Source organism: Gavia stellata, chromosome 7, assembly GCF_030936135.1.
Source record: "Gavia stellata isolate bGavSte3 chromosome 7, bGavSte3.hap2, whole genome shotgun sequence".
In the NCBI taxonomy this organism is placed as follows: domain Eukaryota; kingdom Metazoa; phylum Chordata; class Aves; order Gaviiformes; family Gaviidae; genus Gavia; species Gavia stellata.
This window is the reverse complement of record NC_082600.1, coordinates 21163407-21182135: the sequence shown is the minus strand read 5'-3', so window position 1 is coordinate 21182135 and position 18729 is coordinate 21163407. Positions and strand designations below refer to the sequence as shown.

Here is an 18729-nt window from a genome sequence, read left to right as displayed (position 1 = left end):
CACAAATAAAGGGGTTTTAAGTGTTTTATTTTTCCATTTAGAACAATTAATATTTATAATCAACAACATAAATTCACCCCTCAGTGAAAGACCTGACAGCTTGTTATTGCCAAACATATTACAGCCTGCTGAAGGGTGAAGAATTACAGAATTACATATGGAGATGAATAACATATCACCATTAAATCACTTACTCTGTTCGTAACAGTTTAATCCCCTAACATTATAAATTAAGATTAGAAAAAAAAAAGCAACACTTCCAGTGATAAAATACATTGTGTTTAGTACACAATATAACAGTACAGTTTATTACACTAGTGCATTAAAAGGTAAAAAAAATGGATAGCTCCTTTGGAATAACTGCATCATTGCTTATGTCTCTCTTACACAAACACTGCTTGCAGCCACACAAGCTACCAGGAAGTCTCCAAAAAGTATCCTACTAGGAAAATCCATCACAGCTAAAATAAGTTTATTCTGAGAACTAATTCTCCTATACTCATATTACTTGAATATGAGGACCTGAAGTTAGATTCCTTCACATCTGGAGTTACCAGTGACATCCCTTCTGAAATCAAGCAAGTAACGAACAGATTTGCATCCGTACTTCAGTTTCATTTGATGGTTGAAGTGGAAAAATGGCTTTCATTTTTCACACAGTTAAGTAAATAGTTACTTAGTATTTTCAAGCCTTTTACAAGAGTTTTGAAGTTTAGTGGTGTGGACCATTTTTCAAGGTTACTAGCATGTATGAAACTTGCACATATGAATGATTCATAACCAATCAGTAGCACTATCAGTATAATAGCTAAAAGATAAAACATTTTTACTTATTAGAGATGGAATTTTGAGATCTCTTCTCCAAAAGCTAATTTGGAAAATAACCTTTATAAAAATTTTCCAATAATCATTCATATTACCTTAACCCTGTATTAGATGACAACTTTGAAGACTGAAGTTAACACTTATTGGAATCAGCTTTCAAAATAAAAGTGGATCAGAATAATAATCTGTATAAATCGAAGTACACTGCAAATCTGTTTCTCAAGATAAGATATTGCTTGCTACAGATAGCCTCATACAGCTATTAGTGCCCTATCAAGTCTATGGAACTACTTGCCTGTCAATTAAATAGGATGTGAATGTGAAAAGTAGACGGACACTGGAGGCATGTTTCGTTATGGCAATAGACATCATCTTCATTCAAACTGACCAACAGCAAACAAGAAAAATTCAGAAGCCAATTGAATTTGGAATGTGTGTGATGAAAATCCCATTCAGTGCCTCATTATATTCTCAACGATTTTTTTTTTAGCACAGTAACTGGGAAAAAAAATAACAGTGAAGCAACAGCAAAACAGAATCTCTCCTTTCCCAAGGATCTGAAATTCCCTGCGAACTTTACTCCGTGATGCCTTTGAAAAGTTTAAAAACAAGACACTATTGTGTCAATACCACTGCCTGCCACACTAAACAATTCTGTCTGCATTCACCTGCTGTCACTTAACTTATGAATAGCTTGCAAGCTCTTAAGGGCAAAGACTATTTTTTTTTTATTTTATTTTATACCAGGATGTGATAGTATCCATATCTCCTCTGTGCTAGAGTAATATAATAAGCTAAATAACATGGTTATGCTTTAATTATTTTCTGCTCTAAGCTTTAGAGCCATCAAAAGTGAGAAATAGTTGCCCAAGTTTCTAAGAACAAAAGGCCAGTTTTTCCACATGTGGCCTGACAAGAACTCTGCTTGCTAGCATCCATGATGCAAAGTTTTTATTCTTTACACTATGCAAAAAACCTACAAAGCTATCATTAACGAACTGCAATTTATGGTATCTTTTCATCCATTTCAACCCTTTCATTGGAAAGAGGTAGTTTAGAAGTAAGGCACATCCTGCACTGCCTGATCAGCCATAAGGCACATTTCCATTCCACTGAAAATATGATCTGTTTTAAAGCTGGCAGTGAAAGTTGGAAGAAGTAATCAGGAAGAAGTAATCAAACGCACTTGGAGTACTATAACATCTAGCCTCAGACTGTAGCAGAAAAACAGACAAAACTTTTTTTTTTTTTTTTTACTGTAGAAGAACTAGGTACTTCATCCAAACGAAATTTGAGAATGACAGACCTACAAAAGTATGGGGCCACTGGCTCCTAAGGCTTACTGGCATTCAATTCCTTCTTTCAGAGTGAAAGGAATGGACACAATCATGTAAGTGTTAAAAATGCAGCTTGAGATGCCTCTGTCTTGTTAACTTCTAAAGTTACCTTAAAAGTGAGCTGGGAAGTTAAGATGTTGTTATTAAAAGAGATTTAAATCCATGGTTTTGTTTTCATCATTACCTTGAACTAAAATTTACCCCCAAAAATCAAAGGGCAAAAATCCCATAGCAACCAGGGGATAAAGTTACAGTCATGTCAATACCTACTCAAGTAAACCTTTAACAAATAAGGACAGAATTTAGATTCCTTGCCAACAGATCAATCTCAGCATAGCATTAAGTTGTCCTCAAAGTTTGAACTGGCTCTTATTCAAAGTAATGAGAACTGGGTTCTCCAAATGCAAAAGCCACCTCAGCTAGCTTCAACATGGAAGTTGTCAAACTGTGCAAACTCAAACGAGCGAGTTCCAAGAGCAGCCCAGCCATTACTTGGTTTAGAAATGGTGACATTCTCCCAGAGTGGATAACCATTTAGTAGTCCTGAGGCAGAAGTGCCCTGTCAAAAAAATGGAAAAAGTTAGCTTTGTAAAATCCAGTGATTATGTTGACCCTGAGCCTACTCACATGGGAGAACAGACAATGTAGAAAGATGTCAAGTCAACTTTCAACTACATTTCACACATTTTCCATGCAGAAACGTTTCTAAATATTGCACAGAATCCTTCAGTGCCTATCAGCTCTGTGAAACAGATCTTATGCCTTTACAGTGAGTATATAAAAGGTTCATCTTCCCCTGACTCACAGCTTTGTAAACTCAGTGTAGAATCTGAAAGGTAAACTGGTTTTCCTCTTCCACTTGTGTCAGGCTCCCTCAAACAGACCAACTGTCTTAAGGAGATATGATACACCTGACATTGATTCTGCAGAATTAGGCAAAAGTCAAAAGGGAAGAGAGATGTATTTTAGTCACTAAGCTGAGAGGAAGAAAGGACAGCAGAACTTTGAAGTATCATGTTGCCATTAAAATTAAAAACAGTTTCAGGAAAAGTTACAATTTATCTTGCCAGTGTTCCACTAAACAGTATTTAGGAAAAAAGTACTTCAGTTTACTTGTATTTCTTAATCTGAAAGACAATTATAGACACAGGTAAAAACAAAGAATGCCTTTCAAGAAGCAGTCAGCATGAGAATTCTTTAAAGAGGGCTCTGCATTTCTGTCATTACATCAAAGGCATATTTGGTACAAAATACTTTAACAGCACAGATGGGAGTTTGTAGCATCATCATTTTAAAATTACCACCACTGCTTTGTGTTTTAAATGATTTATGTTCATCTTCAGCAGCCCATTCAGGTTAGCAAATGTCTTGGCCCATTTTACAGATGGCAATCACTGTCATAAATGTGGGTATACAAAAGACAAAACTAAACTACATCCATCCAGTGAATGCCTCAGGTACAAGTGTCCCTTTGTCTTCCAATGTGAAAGCACAAAAGATGAAAAATAGCTTCTAATACTCACTGACATTTTAGGATGAGGGGAAGACTCAGTGCATAATTTTAAAAGAGAGTTTGCTTCAGTAGATCATCTCCCCAGCTAGGATTCAAGCTTCCTCACATTTCAGGCCACATTGCAGTTGCAAAGGTTACTTTAGGCAAAGAGATTAGGCATTCAGCACAGGAACTTAAAGCCTTTCAGTTACTTGCACCAATGTCACACCCAGCTAAGTGCACAAGTATACTTAAGGTAGATCTTGGGACTACTTTCCTCATCAAGTGACTATGGCCAAAAGGGGTGGGGTGGGGGGGAAGGAAAAAAAAATGGACAGGCTTTTTATTAACTGTGGCCCATTTTTACAGCAACACTATGCTTATGCTTTTTCAATACAGCAAAGAAGGATGGCAGCTCATCTGAGTTCCCCAGTTCTTAACTAGATTTGTAAAACAGGCTAGTTTAGTAGTTTACTGGCAGTCTTCAGAACAGGAAGTCAGGTCATGATCTTTTTATTAGATTAAACAAAATATTTGCCTCTCTAGCACTCCTATCTCCAGCTTTCAACTCATCTTTCCAGTTATTTTCTATACCCTCTCCAGTTTCTCAAGATCTCTTTAAAAAATACAAGCAGCAGAACTTGGCATGGTATTTTAATATTGGTTTAAAACAACAGAGATATTATTTATGTTTTAGATAGGGCAAACTAATGCAAATAGACAGTGAACAGTATAGCATATTTTTTTCTAAACCATTTAGGACTGGAAGTTTCATAACTGGTTTTCTAGCTTTTTGCCTGTGTCCTTACCTGAATGGTGAGTGTAAGTGTGTGCCATGCATTATCCCGGACACCAGAAAGTCCTTTCATTAATACTTCTTCTCCGGCTGCAAAAAATGCTTACGGTTAGCAAAGTGTTACTTCACCTCTTTGCTGAGACTGATAAATACCAGGCCAGCAAAAGGAAAATAATATCTATTTTTCAGAAGTGTTCAGGACTGACATCTCACCAATTTCAACTGCAGCGTGGAAGGCTTAACACACATATCCGGACTCCACATTATCAGTGCATTCTCCTGTTTTGCCAGGACTGTTTTTCCACTGAAATCTCCAGTGCTCTTGGGAATTTGGCCTGAGATAAGGATTCCCTCTATTTAGAGTATGGGTTCATAAAGAGTGACAGTAGCTATTGTTCTGCTTGTTCTATAGATCTCTTTGTTCATGTACTGGAACTTTTTTAAATCAGAAGGTAGCCACATCATCATGTTGCTTAGTTCTAGTCAAAATTTAAGCTAAGCAAAAATTGGGTGTGACTGACACCTGGATGGAAGACCTGAAAAAAAATTAAGTGCTACCAGTAGAATCTTCAATTATTCAGTAGACAGTTTTAGCTGCAAGTTAATTTAACATTCAGGATCCCTCCTAGAAAAATATAAATATCACCAAAAATAGCTGGACAGAAAAAAATTATCATATTGTGTAACAAGTATCTCAGCCTGAAGTAATGAGGTGGTTATTCAAAATTCTCTCATTTCATCTAGGAAAAATTATTTCTGACAGCCTGAGAAACTAATTGGGTAATGTTGTTATGTCTTATTAAAAATAAATACTGGAGTTGATCCTAAACATGAGTATGTTTTTACATACAGGTGAAAATTACATTGTTATGGAGTTAGACATTGCAATGTTTCCATAGGAAGCACCGGTACGTTGAGAGAAGCTAATGTAAAGCCTTCTTTATGCTACCCATCCATGGTAAAAAAAGGAAAGAAAAGAAAAAAAAAACCACCAAAAAAAAAAAATGAGGAGAAATGAGAAACTACAGCTACCAAATAGAAGACAAGACTATTTTTAAGGTCCAGTACAGTGTGAAATGGGTCATTAGAGGCTGTTTTCATATGAGATATACTGTACACCTAGAAGTTGCATTTGACTCATCAGAAACTATTGAAAATTTTAATTTATACTCATGAAGTGATAGGAAATGCATTTAAACAACAAAACCTGCCACTATTTCAAAGCAAATTAAGAAGAACTTTTAGCTATTGATGAAGTATTGTGACATACACTCTTTCATGTGCCTGTCAAGTGCTCTACAGATGAACACAAATGAATGTTAGCATGACACATAGAATACGCTTTCACTCCACTGAGCTAGACTAACAGTAGAATGCATAATTTGTGGAAACAGTAGGCCCACTCATCATCATCACCTAAGCCAGATGTATGTACACTGGCTTGCCCTGCTCTACAAGACAGGACACTGCATCTCAAGCAGGATTTTCTTCTTAGGGGTAGTATAAGAATACAAATCAAACCTTTCTGTAATTAATATTGTATCAGAATATTTATGAAAAGCAAAATAATTTACATTTGCTAGTGTAAAATAAGTTTTATCAGCAGAAAAAAAAAATCCAGAAAGCTGAGACTGAGAAGTGGACCAGTCAGTAGCCTTCAGATGCTCTCTTCACATACAAAATGTGGCCATCATTAGAGCACAATGGGTTAAACTCATAGTGATGACAACTGAATTAAAAAATCTGAATGTTAGTAATTTTTATCAAGGCTATGCAAATGACATGTCCATATGTCAGCATCCACTTCAGCAAACAGCTGCTTACCTAGGTCACCAGTGACTCTGTAGGTGCCATCTGCAAAAACCCAGAAGAAAACTCCTTTGGTACGTCGAACATATATCCCACCATTGTCAACTCTTCCCGCAATAAACACGCCCCCATCACGTTTTTTTTCTATGTAGATGTCACAAGTGACTGTCATGTTTACCCTGTAAGAGAAGTTTAGTGTTTTAACAAGCAAGGAATCAATTTTTTTGAGCAGGCAGTAGGTAGAAGAGTATTCCCTATGTACTACAGCAACCTTTTTGAGGAAAAATTTAGCTATCCTTATTGTGACCTACAGGTGCGTGATGCACAGCACTTGTCTAGACTGGTTGTTTCCCACCTGTGAGTCCATAGATTTTCTTAGGAAGAGCAATTCTTCTCAGAAATCAACAACAAAATGAAGTGCATTGTCATCAACTTTCAATTAATTATTAAAAAAAAAAACCAAAACCACAACACCCCACCAAACAGAAGGTTTGCATCTCCACAGAAAAACTGTCAGGTCTGCAAAGTGGAAAGTTGCTTTTAGATAACTAAATCAATTCCAAGATTCAAGGTCATAGCACCACATCTGCTAAAATTTGATCTTCATTTCTCTAGGATTTTTAATACAGGCCAAGTCTTAAAGTAATCCTGACTTCTTGCACAAAAGCCAAAAAACCCCAACTTTAAACAAAATGTTCGAATAGGTTGAAATTATTTGATTTTCCTGAGGAGCTACTTCAGCTCAACAGTAAAGCACCATGTTATACACATAATGACAGCTGTAAAGGAGAATAAAGCAAAGGTATACCAGAACAATCAAATAGCACCTAGAAAAGTTACACAAGTTCCCCCACCCTGAAGTTGCAATAGAAGACTCTTAACAATAAAAATGAAAAGCATTCTTTACCTCTATTAATGCACATTCAAATTAAAAATCTACATCCCGTGTCTGAAAGAACTTGCAGTATGGATACAGCCACAAGGTCACATATTTAGAAAGTTTCTAGTTATCTATAATTACCTAGAGAATGTGAAAAGACTCTCTCTGACATCAGCTCAGCTGACAAATAAATCAAAGACTATTTAATTTAGCAACTCTTCTCCCCACCTAATAGTAAGATGACCTGAGATGTCATTCTAATGTAATGCTACTAGAAGTAGCAGATTCTCGGATACATATTCATTACAGAAAGAAGATTTCTTTCTTGCCTCCCTATGTATTAAACAAGAGAGTCCCACATCTTGCTTAAGCCGTTATAAAGAGATGGGAAGCAATGTAGAATGAGTTAAATAATAGTATTTCCAGGATACGGTTAGGTTAAATAAAGCCATCAGAGCAAAACACTAACAAATTCAGGAGTAGAAATAAAAAGCTTTCACAAGCACAAGGTTAAAATCCAAACTAAAACCAAGTAAATAATCCTGACATTTAATCATAACAAATTGCCATTGATGACTGAAGTAAAATATCATTCCACAGAGAAATTCAGTGCATGATTGGTTCAGTATTTCAACAGCATGCACTAATGGTTGAAAACATCTACCCAGGACAAGATGAGACTTAAACGGAGGATGAAGTAGACAAATCGGAGAGCCTGAAATTGAAGACTATCATTATGAAAATTACAGCTCAGTAAAAATTGAATAATCAGCTGAATATTCAGGAAGCAAGCTTGGTTCTGAAAACAAGATTAAAATTCAGAAAGAAATAGAACCAAAGTGAAATAACAGGTAGTTTTTAGGAATCTCAGTACAGTAATTTAAGAATACATCATGTGTAGCTGTTATAGGGATCACTGAATATGATCTGCTCAATGAGGTAAAGTTAATTATAGGGGGAATACGAGACTTTGCTTAACAGAGGGCTGCAGAAGAAAACATCAGGTAACTGAAGAACAACCTCCAGCTACAAGATGGTGATATTCTTCCAGGCTTTAGAGCAAAAGTGATTCAATCACTTGTCCAGGCCAGAAATTAGAAGCGTGAAGCATGTTCTGAAAAAGCATTCAGGGGATCAGTGATCCAATCAAATTGAAAAAAAAAATTACAGAATGGCTATTTTAAAGAACATATCAAAAGGATTTAAGCTAGACCTCTAAATAGAAGAAAAAGTTTTAAGCATAAAGTTTATTATTACCTATTATTACTAAGTCAATTAGTTAACAGGCTCTTTCCCAAATGCTTTTTAATTTTAAATAAACATTATGCTAAAATATGCTGCTTGATTCCAAGTTACCATCATTACAGCTCCTAGAAAGAATTGCAATCATAATTATATTCTTATCAAACCAGTAAATTTCAGTTATGTTTACCCAGAAATAAAACTGTCTTAAACTAGCAGTTGAATCAAATCCGCACAATTCTAGGAACTGCTCAGAAGATGGCAGTCTGCAACAAATATAACTGAATTAAATACCAGACTATTTCATTGATAAGAGATTGATCAAATCACTAACAATCAAGCAAGACAACTCAAAATTAAGTAATTTAAAACTTAATCATTTTTTTTGTCCCATTTAAAAACATATTGAAACTCAGTGCACACTTTCAATTAGGATTTTGACTTGGTCTTTGTAGCACTCCAACCCAGATCCATTATTCTGAAAAATCAGCTTGAACAAATATGTCCAGCAGGACATTAGGAAAGAAAATTTCAAAAACAGTGCAGCAGTGGGCCAGGCTACCAAGAGATGTGATGGATTCTCCATCCTTGGATGTTTTTAAGACTCATTTAGACAAAGACACAGTTGATCTCTCAGAGCTGGCAATAGCCCTGAGCAGGGCTCAATGACTTTTGGAAGTCCCTCTAAGTCATCATTTCTACATGTCTACAGAGAGTCTGAATGCAAAAGCCCTCTGTTCAAGAGAAGTGAGGCTTGAGACAGATTAACTGATCATAACTCACACTGATAAGAAGGATGTTTCCCCAGATGTCACTAGAAAATAGTATTTACATACCACTGAAAATTTCCTATGAGACTGATGGTCTGGTCGGCATCAGAAGCCCAAGTGATGGGTCGCTGAACCACCACCTGGCGGAGTGTGAACACATGTTCTCCTGGGTCAGAAGCATTTATGAAGTATTCAAATACACCTGTCTGATCCGCAAAATTTGGGGCTTCACTGAAAGGTGGATTACCTGTTCAGAACATAAAATACATATCAACACCAAAACATTATTTTTCTTCTGTGTACTCATATTTTCAGAAATTTCCTCTGAAAATCATCTCCAGAATTTTGACTTATTCTATGAAAACACAGTCTCCAAAACTGAAGTTTTGGGAGTTGGAAGGTGATTTTAGTTTTGGTTTTGTTTTTAAGCAGACCCCAGTTTTAGCAAACACAAAGTAAATTACCTTTTTCCCTATCTTCCTTCCAAAAACTAGTTCACTGTAGTTATGAGCTGTATCGGTTGTATCAAGAATTTTAAAACTGTTAGTGACCACACCTCATTGCAAGTGAAGTATACAGGTGTAAGTTGTTGGAGAAGCAGGTATAAATAAACAAAAAATAAATCACACATTAAGACCACTTCATGTTGCTTACATTAGAGGACTCAAATAACATAATTGTTATTGCCTTTCTACGTTAAGACTACATCTGTGTGTGAATTAAGTTTTGGATAAGAGAATTCCAACTTACGAATATTGAAATCATCTTTGTAATTTGAAGGAAAGGGCTGAGGTGGTGGAGGCTCTGGGCAACCACATTTCTGCCCTGTCTTGAGTGTGGTTAAAGTGTAGACTTCATCCACATTTAGATCTAAAGAAAAACTTCCCTTCCACACCTGGAATTAAAGAAAGCTCAAGCTGCAAAAATCAAACAACTAAGTAACAAAAGACACAAGTTCCTGAATTAAAGCAGACCCTCTAAAGTCCTAATTTAAGGCAAAAATCCTGTCTTCTTGCCTCAGTATTTAATATCTCTTGAGCTATTTTGAAAACCCCTTTCCCCCAAACTCTTTCTTACCTCCAGGTAAGCTTGCATATAGCTAGCAAAATTGTAGTCAAATGGAGCTAATAAAGCATGCCCTAATTATGCAGTTTAGGCATGGAAGTCCAGGAATTCCAGCAAAAGGGGAAGAAACACCTGAAATTGCAAAGAGACTGTAATTAAAACTGATCAACTTACCTTTACAGGATGGAGCTGCTGGAAAAGACTAGAGTTTCCAGATTCAAAACCAAGTCTAGAATGCCACACTTGCAGGGTTTCCACCATACACTACAACGAAACACAATATAAAATAAAAAAAAACCCCACAAACACAAAAAAACCCCTTGAATATTCACCTTGAGAAGTATGAGTCTTCCAAGGGCATCTAATTTTTGTCATTTTAGAGCTGTTGATCACATTAGAGGCCACCACTCTATTCAGCCAGCCATTACACATGGCTTATCTTTTTATAGCTTATACAACAATAAGCCATTGTCCCAACATGCAGTAATGTTGCTTATGAAGACAAAAAGCATTGCAGTCACGCATTGAATCTTTAGCTTCTCTATCACCAACAACAGTGTCCCTTTGATACAAGCTCTCTGCCTAAGAGCAACCAGGCTGAAATAACCTCCTGCTACTTCTGCTTTAATGAGACCTTTAACTTAGTTGCTGGTTCTTTGATGTTTATTTTTGAGCAAAGTACTTCGCTTACAGGTTTCCAAACTTCTGTGATACCATGGCATATCAACTACATTAGCTACAGATTTTAATCATATCCGACCCCTACAACTTTTTTTATTTACCCAGATGAACAACAAAGCAAGCAACCTAGAGTTTGTTTCGGATAAGCCATCTGATACTTTCCCCAAAGGGAGCTGTTTATCAGAAGTGACACTCAACTACTTTTCCTAAGCAAACCATTTTATTGCCAAAAATATTGTCCAAACTATCTCCTCCTAAATGAAAGGAAACTAACGCCACCAAAAAAATCAAATAAATAACATTTTCAGCTTCTGAGAAGCAATCATCCAAATTGACTAACAAAGATTCACTCCAGTTTACACTGTGAAAGTATTGTTCACATTTCAGAGGGAAATTCAGTTTAGCGAGATTAAAAGGAAAAAACCCAAACAACTGGGAGATTGTCAGAATCTCTCTTCACAGGATGGAACAACATAACCTACAGTACACAATGAACTGCAGTTACTCCCCTGGAAAGGAGCTGATAACAACTAGAAAGGTCGTGGCCATGCTCGCTGGTCAAATTATGTCAACGTGTCAGAGCACTCAGCCTTGGATAAATCCTAAAGAAAAAATCCAATTGCATTTCTGTTCTGGGGACTTTCTTCTTCAATATACAGATGATTAGACTGGGAGGTAGTAATTCTACGAATTCAGTTATGACATTACATCTCACAGTAAAAGCAGAGCTAAAATGCTTAAAACCTTGCCAGGTGTGTAACAGCCTCTAGTATCAGAGGTAAAGAACTCCAATTTCTTGCTAACCTGTGATACTGTCTTGCATGTATTTGACTATGGATTGCAGTTCATTTTACAAGACCGACCAAATGTATTCAAGATCTACTTACAAATGACCCTTTGAGGTAGAAAGTTGCTCTCTGAGGTGTAACACTGAAATGAGGCAGTGGAGGCCTGATACACTGAGAATGATTATGAGTCTGAAGAAAAAAAATAAATGTAACAGAAGGAACATACATTACTGGAATTCATCACATGGCAATGTTCATGAAAAACATACAGCATAAACTGAAATTAAAAAAGCACCATAGGATCAATTTGCAACTATTTATTTCACTGTTATCTTAATGATAACTGCAATTATACTAGCTTAATACTTTTGTTTTGAATACTGCTTAAAAAAACCCACATGATTTAATTGCTTTCCAGAGCGTGTCATTAAATTAAAGCTAATTTGTGATATAAAGATGACATATACATTGGTCTCCAGGAAGACTCAGCTGACTATTCAAAGTTTAGATAGAAAAAAGGACCTCTAGTGAGCCCACTAACAAAGCTACAAGCATCAAAGAACATATTCACAGATATTAAACTACCTAAATCAAAACAGGTTCTTCATAACAAAACATTTCCTTTATCTTTACAAGTTCATTGGAATTGCTGATGCACATACCATAGTTTCAATTATGATGGTAAGGTTTCCTAGGCCATCTGTCAGAGCTACAAAACTGCCACCTCCGTTTAAGTGTCCATCCACTTGCAAGTATGACCAGCCTGGCTGAGTAAATTGCGTTGTGTGTGCTGAGACAAAACAGAACAAAAATCCCAAGAAAATAATTAAGTCTTAATAAAAAATAATACCGTTTGTAGTCTGAATTAAATTTCTCTCTCATACATGCTTATACAACAAAAACTTGATTTTGGGAAGAAAGTAATGGAACTTCCAAAACAAATTCTACCTGTACAAGAAGAAAGATTAGAGAATTATACCAAGGCACAATTAATAACATCAGCTGTGAGGCAGATGAAACAGTTAAAATTATAGTGATTATTTAGACAGGAAGAAAAAACTATTACACCTCTATATAAGTCAATCATTTACATGCAATATGAATATTCATCACAGTTTAGATTTTCCCAAATCTCTACTTTTTTTTTTTAAATAAAGTAAGCCAGAGAAAGCATAGATGGGCATCTCCACGACAAGTAAATATGTAAGGTTTTCAGCATATCAGAGAGAGTACCAAAGAAGAATATGACCTAGGTCATCAAAATCCTGAGCAACATGGAAACAGAAACAACTGTTCAGTTGTTCTGAGCTGTTCATAGGACAGTACGGACTTTTTTTTAATGCTTTTACATATACAGGTAAATAGCAGAAGAATAATAAAGAAGGCATTTGCCTTCTTCCTCCTTTATGGCATTGCATATGCTACTTGCTCTACTGAACTGTGGCAAAGACAGTAGTCCTTACAGAAGGACTACAGAGTAGCCAGTGAACCCATGTGTCCACAGACACTATGTGAACATACTCCCCTTTCCCCAAGCACAAGGAAATGCTGACTTACACAAGCCAAGAATCTCAAGGAGGACAAGAACACAGAGGTTCTTTGTTCCATTTTCTCAAATTGAGAGGTATCAAATATCTACTTAAGGACTAAAAAAAGAAGATGGAAAGGAACTAGGAAAGCACACTAACCTTTATGGGCACTTCAGATCAAAATATTTTAATAGTAACAGCTATAAAACAGGTATTAAGATTTCCCTTGCTATTAGATCTTTCTGCTTTCTACTGAAAGCAGCTTTTTTTTTTCTTCTCTTTTAAAGCATTCACAAAACTTTCTACAAAACTACTTTAATTGGTACAAAAAATAATACACACAAAAAACACTGAATAAATAAAGGCCTTGGAAAATATAATTACGATCTGTGTTAGGTCACCAAACTTTTAACTGCAAACTTTTTACCTGTAATCCAGATAGGAGCTTCTACTTTGTAGTGGCCACTCCACGGCTGTTGCGCTGTCATTAATCCACATCGACCAAAGGGCAACTCTTCATAATAGCTAGCCACCAAGTTCCATGCAATGGTTCTGGAAGAAAAACAGGTTTGTTTGCTCCATTCATATGGATAGTATTAGGTGAATTTAGTAGAAGAATTTATTCCTCTTTTTTTCTCCAGCATACAATGAAAAGAAGTTTAACACAAAAAACCAAATAAAATATATACCTATATATATGTATATACACACATATACCCTCCCGCTAAAGGAGAAAAAAAACCCACGGAACAGGAAAATAAAAGAAATCAGCTTCCAGTGTTAAGAACTTCTTACAAAACTGATGATACATTCTCTGGCTATATAACCATAAAAAGTTGCACATTAAAAGAAATGTGTACTGAGGGTTAAAGACTCCGTTTGTATTTTTTTTTCCTGTTTTGAAGGGGAAAAAATTAAGTTATCAAGGTTTACAGCTTTTTGTTGGAGCGCTGGTGGGGGTTTTTTTTGTTGGTTGGTTGTTGCTGGTGGTAGTGGTAGGGTTTTTTTGGGGGGAAGGGGTTTGGAGGAGCAGTTAAGTACCACTAAAAAAAATAATCCTTCCTTTATCCATGTAAATAACAAACAGAAAGCAACTCTAACCAGCCATCCCCCAGGAGTTGTTGCTACTTCAAGAAGTTGTCAGGATACTGACAAGGTTAATTACTTCAGGTCTTTCGATTTGATCTTCACTGAAAATCTTTTGCTAAGACTTTAAACTTAAGACCTGTGCATGGATGGAAATACGGCTTAATAAAGCAGTTATGTAGAAAGCAAAAGCTGGCATGTTGTTCTTCTATTGCATATAGATGAGTGCAAAGGCCTCATTCTAAAAAGTCATTGCCATAGATTTATCACACTATATATGCATTTCAGAAGAGATCCTGAAATGCTACAAAAAGGTGCTCATAAAATAAACAACTCTTGAGCTGTAAACTGAACTTGCTCACAATAAACTTGTTCTGCAGAGTTTCAAACTTAGAAAAGGAATGTAGGGAACTCAAGTTCAAAGGAAACACGCTTAGCAGAAAGATAAGCTGCCTTTCATCAGGAAGACTCTGTTTTCAATATAAAAGCCAAGATAACTTCAATATTGGATATATGGACTTGGAACTATTCTACAATAATTACTAATTACAATACGTAGGTCTGGCTGTCAGGTTGCTAAACTAATGGGGCATATAAAATTACAAAGGGCTTGTAAAAAAGAAAAACAATGGGGAAAAAAAAAGACCCCAAAGTAAAATATTAAAGCATATGAGAGTCAAGAGGCAACCGGAATGGTCAGGAATTCCCATAGGAAATATTCATCTATTAGAAAATTTCAGCTTGCAGAGAAGGAGACAGAAGATTCATAGAAACTAGGTGACTCAAGAAACTTCCCTTTACAAGTATCCAAGTGCTTTGTGCTGTGCTCCATTTCAAGCATTTTAGACAAAAAGATTTCTCTTTGTTGTTCCAAAATAAAGTTACAGAAAAACTAAAAGCTTTGAACAATTTTGCTTACATCTTGATGCCCACATTTTCTTTAACCAGACTTTTTTGTTTTTTTTTCTTTCAGATTCATAGTTGTTGCACTGGAAACATCGAAGTATGTTTTCTATTCTTTTCTAAAACTGTGAGTTATGTAATTTCCCAGTAAATAGAACAGCTTTCTTCCAGATTTCAGTTTGGAAAGAAAAAGTGCAGAAAATAGTAAACATATCAAAAGACTACAGCATGTTTTAGAATGGACTCTGGGAAGGAAGTATGGAAAAACTAGATAATCACATCCATACCTACTACTTTTAACTGAAGACAAAGAACCTGATAAAGACCTTAAGAAAAAATACAGATGAATTAGCTTTATTGTTATTTTGCCCCGATGTTTTCCATGTTGTTAGTTCTTCTTAAGAACATTCTCTTTTTAACAAATATCATCAGACTCTCAAAGGCATCTGAACTCTGCTGCATAAGCCATTGGATACTGTGGAACAGTAACTCAAGAATACATTAAAACTTGTGGGACTTCTACCCCAGAAAGAGGTAAGGACAGCAGACTTTATACCTTACTATATTTGATTTCAGACTGACAGTGGAGAGAGTTTCAGTTTACCTACTATCTTACCATAGCAGATGGATATGTTATATAGCACTTTAAACAACTTTTACATATGAACTTGTGAAAGCGAGAAACAGTGCACAACACTTACGAGGTCATGTTTCCATTCACGTAGTTTTGGTTCAGGATCCGAGCCCAGCAGCCTGCACCTACTTCGTCATTGAAAGTACTGTAATCTTCTGAAGACCACAGTTTCTTCTTAGTCAGTAAGGCATTTGGCACTGTTTTTGTTCCAGGATAGTGAGCCCTACACAACATTTTAGAAAGAATAAGCACTTAGCAAAAAAAGAATAATCAAAGCCTGGAAGTACATACAGCAGCAATTATTCACCTTCTCCCAACTGAAAATGAAAAACAAACTCTCTTTGGAATAATTCTAATGGAATAGAAGAAAATGGAACAAGTGAGAGCTATAATATCCTGTAGCTTATTGTATTTGCATCACTAGAAGTTTATTTCTTCTAATACATGCCAGCATATAACTAAACCTAGTTTTAAATACATTGTGCAATTTCTGCAGCTTGCTAAATTAAAGCTTTATCCTGAAATTGAGCTTGAAGATTTTCATAACTGTAATGTGCTAGAGAAAATGCATGCTACCTTGTACTATCTTAAACAAAACCATAAATAATTATAAAATCAACCATAAGATACAGTACTAGGCATTATTCTAATAACTTAACTGCACGAATGTCTTAGGACCTAAACACGAACTTCCCTAATTTTGCACACCTTTTTAATAAACCCAGGTTTCAAAAAGGCATGCTAGTTGGGCTATAAAAGTTAGAAGTGTAAAGTGAAAATAGTTGAAACATCATGAAAGCTAATTTTCTTTCCAAGATCTTCCTTAGTATGAGGAGAGATGCTTTCTCCCAAATGAAGACTACTCATTATACTCAGTCACAACATTGTTTCACTGTGCCAAATTAGTCTGACTGAAATAAAACCTTTCAAATCACTAGCAGAAAACAGGGTCATGATTTTGCCCTCACTTAGCACACTCATTGAACACACTAAATACATACACTAAAATGAAAACTATCAGCACTGAGAAGGAAGGTATAAATATTTCCTTTACTATTAGCCTGAAATTTGACAAATTGATAAATTTGTGACAGGGACAGAAGAAATACCAGTTTTTGTAGGCTGACTGTTGGGTTTTTTTCATTATTTTCCCCCTACTGGACAATGGGCCACTTCCCATTGTTGTAGTCCTTCATACATAGCTTCACTAATGATAATGTAACAGATAGTAGAGATTTTTAGCTACATTCTTCTCTGCTGTACGCATTACTGCATATTTCCCCTTTGACTTGGAAACACAAGTATTACCTTAATACCAAGTAAAGGTTTTTGTAATGACATAGTGTGTAGCTTGCCAAGACAAGGCAAAGGAAGAATTTGTCTTTCTACACTCCATATACTGAAGAGCTGTTTCTTAAAAATTAAGAGTCAACACCCTGCTGAATACAAACTGTACTTTACAAAAAGAAAAAAAAAGAAAGCGGGGGGTTATTATAGACAGCTTTACGTAAGATTACACAGGAACAAGATCTACAGAGCTCTGATTTCCTGCACTAAGACAGAGGGTCACCTTTAATTGCATAAGAAGGAGGAGAAATAATTCAATGCAAAGACACTAAAGCTATGGAAATAAATTGGAAAAAATAGGGATGATAAACAGGATTAAAGTTACAGGGAGAACAAACAGGTTCTAGAGGCAGACTCCTTCAGTGTATCTTTATTGGCAGCTTTGCTCCACTTAAAGCCCACACACCTATAATATTCTCATTTTGTCCCATTGATATGCAATCAGGTAGAACAGTTTCACTACCAGTTGAGAAATGAGTAATTTTTCTCTGCTCTTAGATGCAATTTCTATTACTGTTAATGAACACGATTCATGCTGTATTTGCTTTTCACTTACACTGCTGTTAACCAAAGGATTTTGTTTTACTTTCATTAATATCTAAATTAGTCCTTAAAAAATAGGACATGACTAAGGAGTGTGTAACTCCTATTCCGTATGAAAACTAAACTTTTTTAAAAATAAGTACACCAATTTTTTTAAAAACTTTTAACAGTACTGTAGAGTGTATACTTTAAAAAGATCCACCCCAATGCACAAAATAAACATTTGCTATCAGATTACAGTGAAGGCTTTCACATCCAGTATGTGCTGGTTTTGTTGAACTCTATGTGATTTATATTTGAAGAAAACACTAGATCATGCTACAGCCTTCTTTTAGACGTCTTGTGCCACTCTACAGTCTCAACAACTAACACAACAGAGCAGCAAAGGACAGGAGATTAGCTGTATCCAGAACAGTGTGCTCTGCTCCTTCAGTAGTGAAAACAATCTTAACTTCACTGTAAATGAAAACTCCTACAAAGGAGCAACTATACTCCAATTACTCTCAGGAAATAATTGGTCTACTCAAGGACCACTACCATTTGGAGAGACTTGACTATCCAGATTAATGTTTCAGGAAAAGCCACAGACTCCTAAACACCTATCCTTCTTGCTGCCTGAAAAGATGAACTGGACTAGAGTTCATGCATCATTCTTATAGATGTGAAGCTTCAGCAAAAGCAGTGGGATTTGGGATTCTTGCTCAAAAGAGCAGAGAGTCAGACACACTATAACAGAAGACCATTGCAAACAGAGAGGAAAAAGTGATGTATATCATGAAAGGGGGAAAAAGAATGGATCTTGGTGGAGAAAAGGTAATGAAAGGAATAGTAGGAACAAAATGAAAACAAAAGTGACATATAAGTTTAAACCTCTTATCTCTGAGAGAGCAGAACCAACAGCTATTACTATCAATGTTTCTATTCTTCAAACCACTGTCATCTATCTACTAAAAAAGTATTTTTATTTTTCCCTCCTTCTTTCAATCTCTGTGGAACCAGCAG

General features: G+C 35.9%; 1 protein-coding gene across 1 annotated transcript in view; it reads right to left on the bottom strand.

The window, feature by feature from the left end:
* Nucleotides 1-2398: 2398 nt before the first annotated feature.
* Nucleotides 2399-18729, bottom strand: part of GALC (galactosylceramidase) — a 38011-nt gene continuing 21680 nt past the window's right edge. Inside the window, exons 8-17 of the mRNA XM_059819604.1 lie at nucleotides 15905-16060; nucleotides 13642-13766; nucleotides 12348-12475; nucleotides 11785-11874; nucleotides 10397-10480; nucleotides 9902-10046; nucleotides 9218-9398; nucleotides 6275-6438; nucleotides 4464-4540; nucleotides 2399-2721 (exon numbers count right to left, since the gene is read on the bottom strand). Of these exons, the coding sequence (XP_059675587.1) occupies nucleotides 2578-2721; nucleotides 4464-4540; nucleotides 6275-6438; nucleotides 9218-9398; nucleotides 9902-10046; nucleotides 10397-10480; nucleotides 11785-11874; nucleotides 12348-12475; nucleotides 13642-13766; nucleotides 15905-16060 (1294 nt within the window). The 3' untranslated portion in view covers nucleotides 2399-2577. The remainder of the gene's footprint in view (nucleotides 2722-4463; nucleotides 4541-6274; nucleotides 6439-9217; nucleotides 9399-9901; nucleotides 10047-10396; nucleotides 10481-11784; nucleotides 11875-12347; nucleotides 12476-13641; nucleotides 13767-15904; nucleotides 16061-18729) is intronic.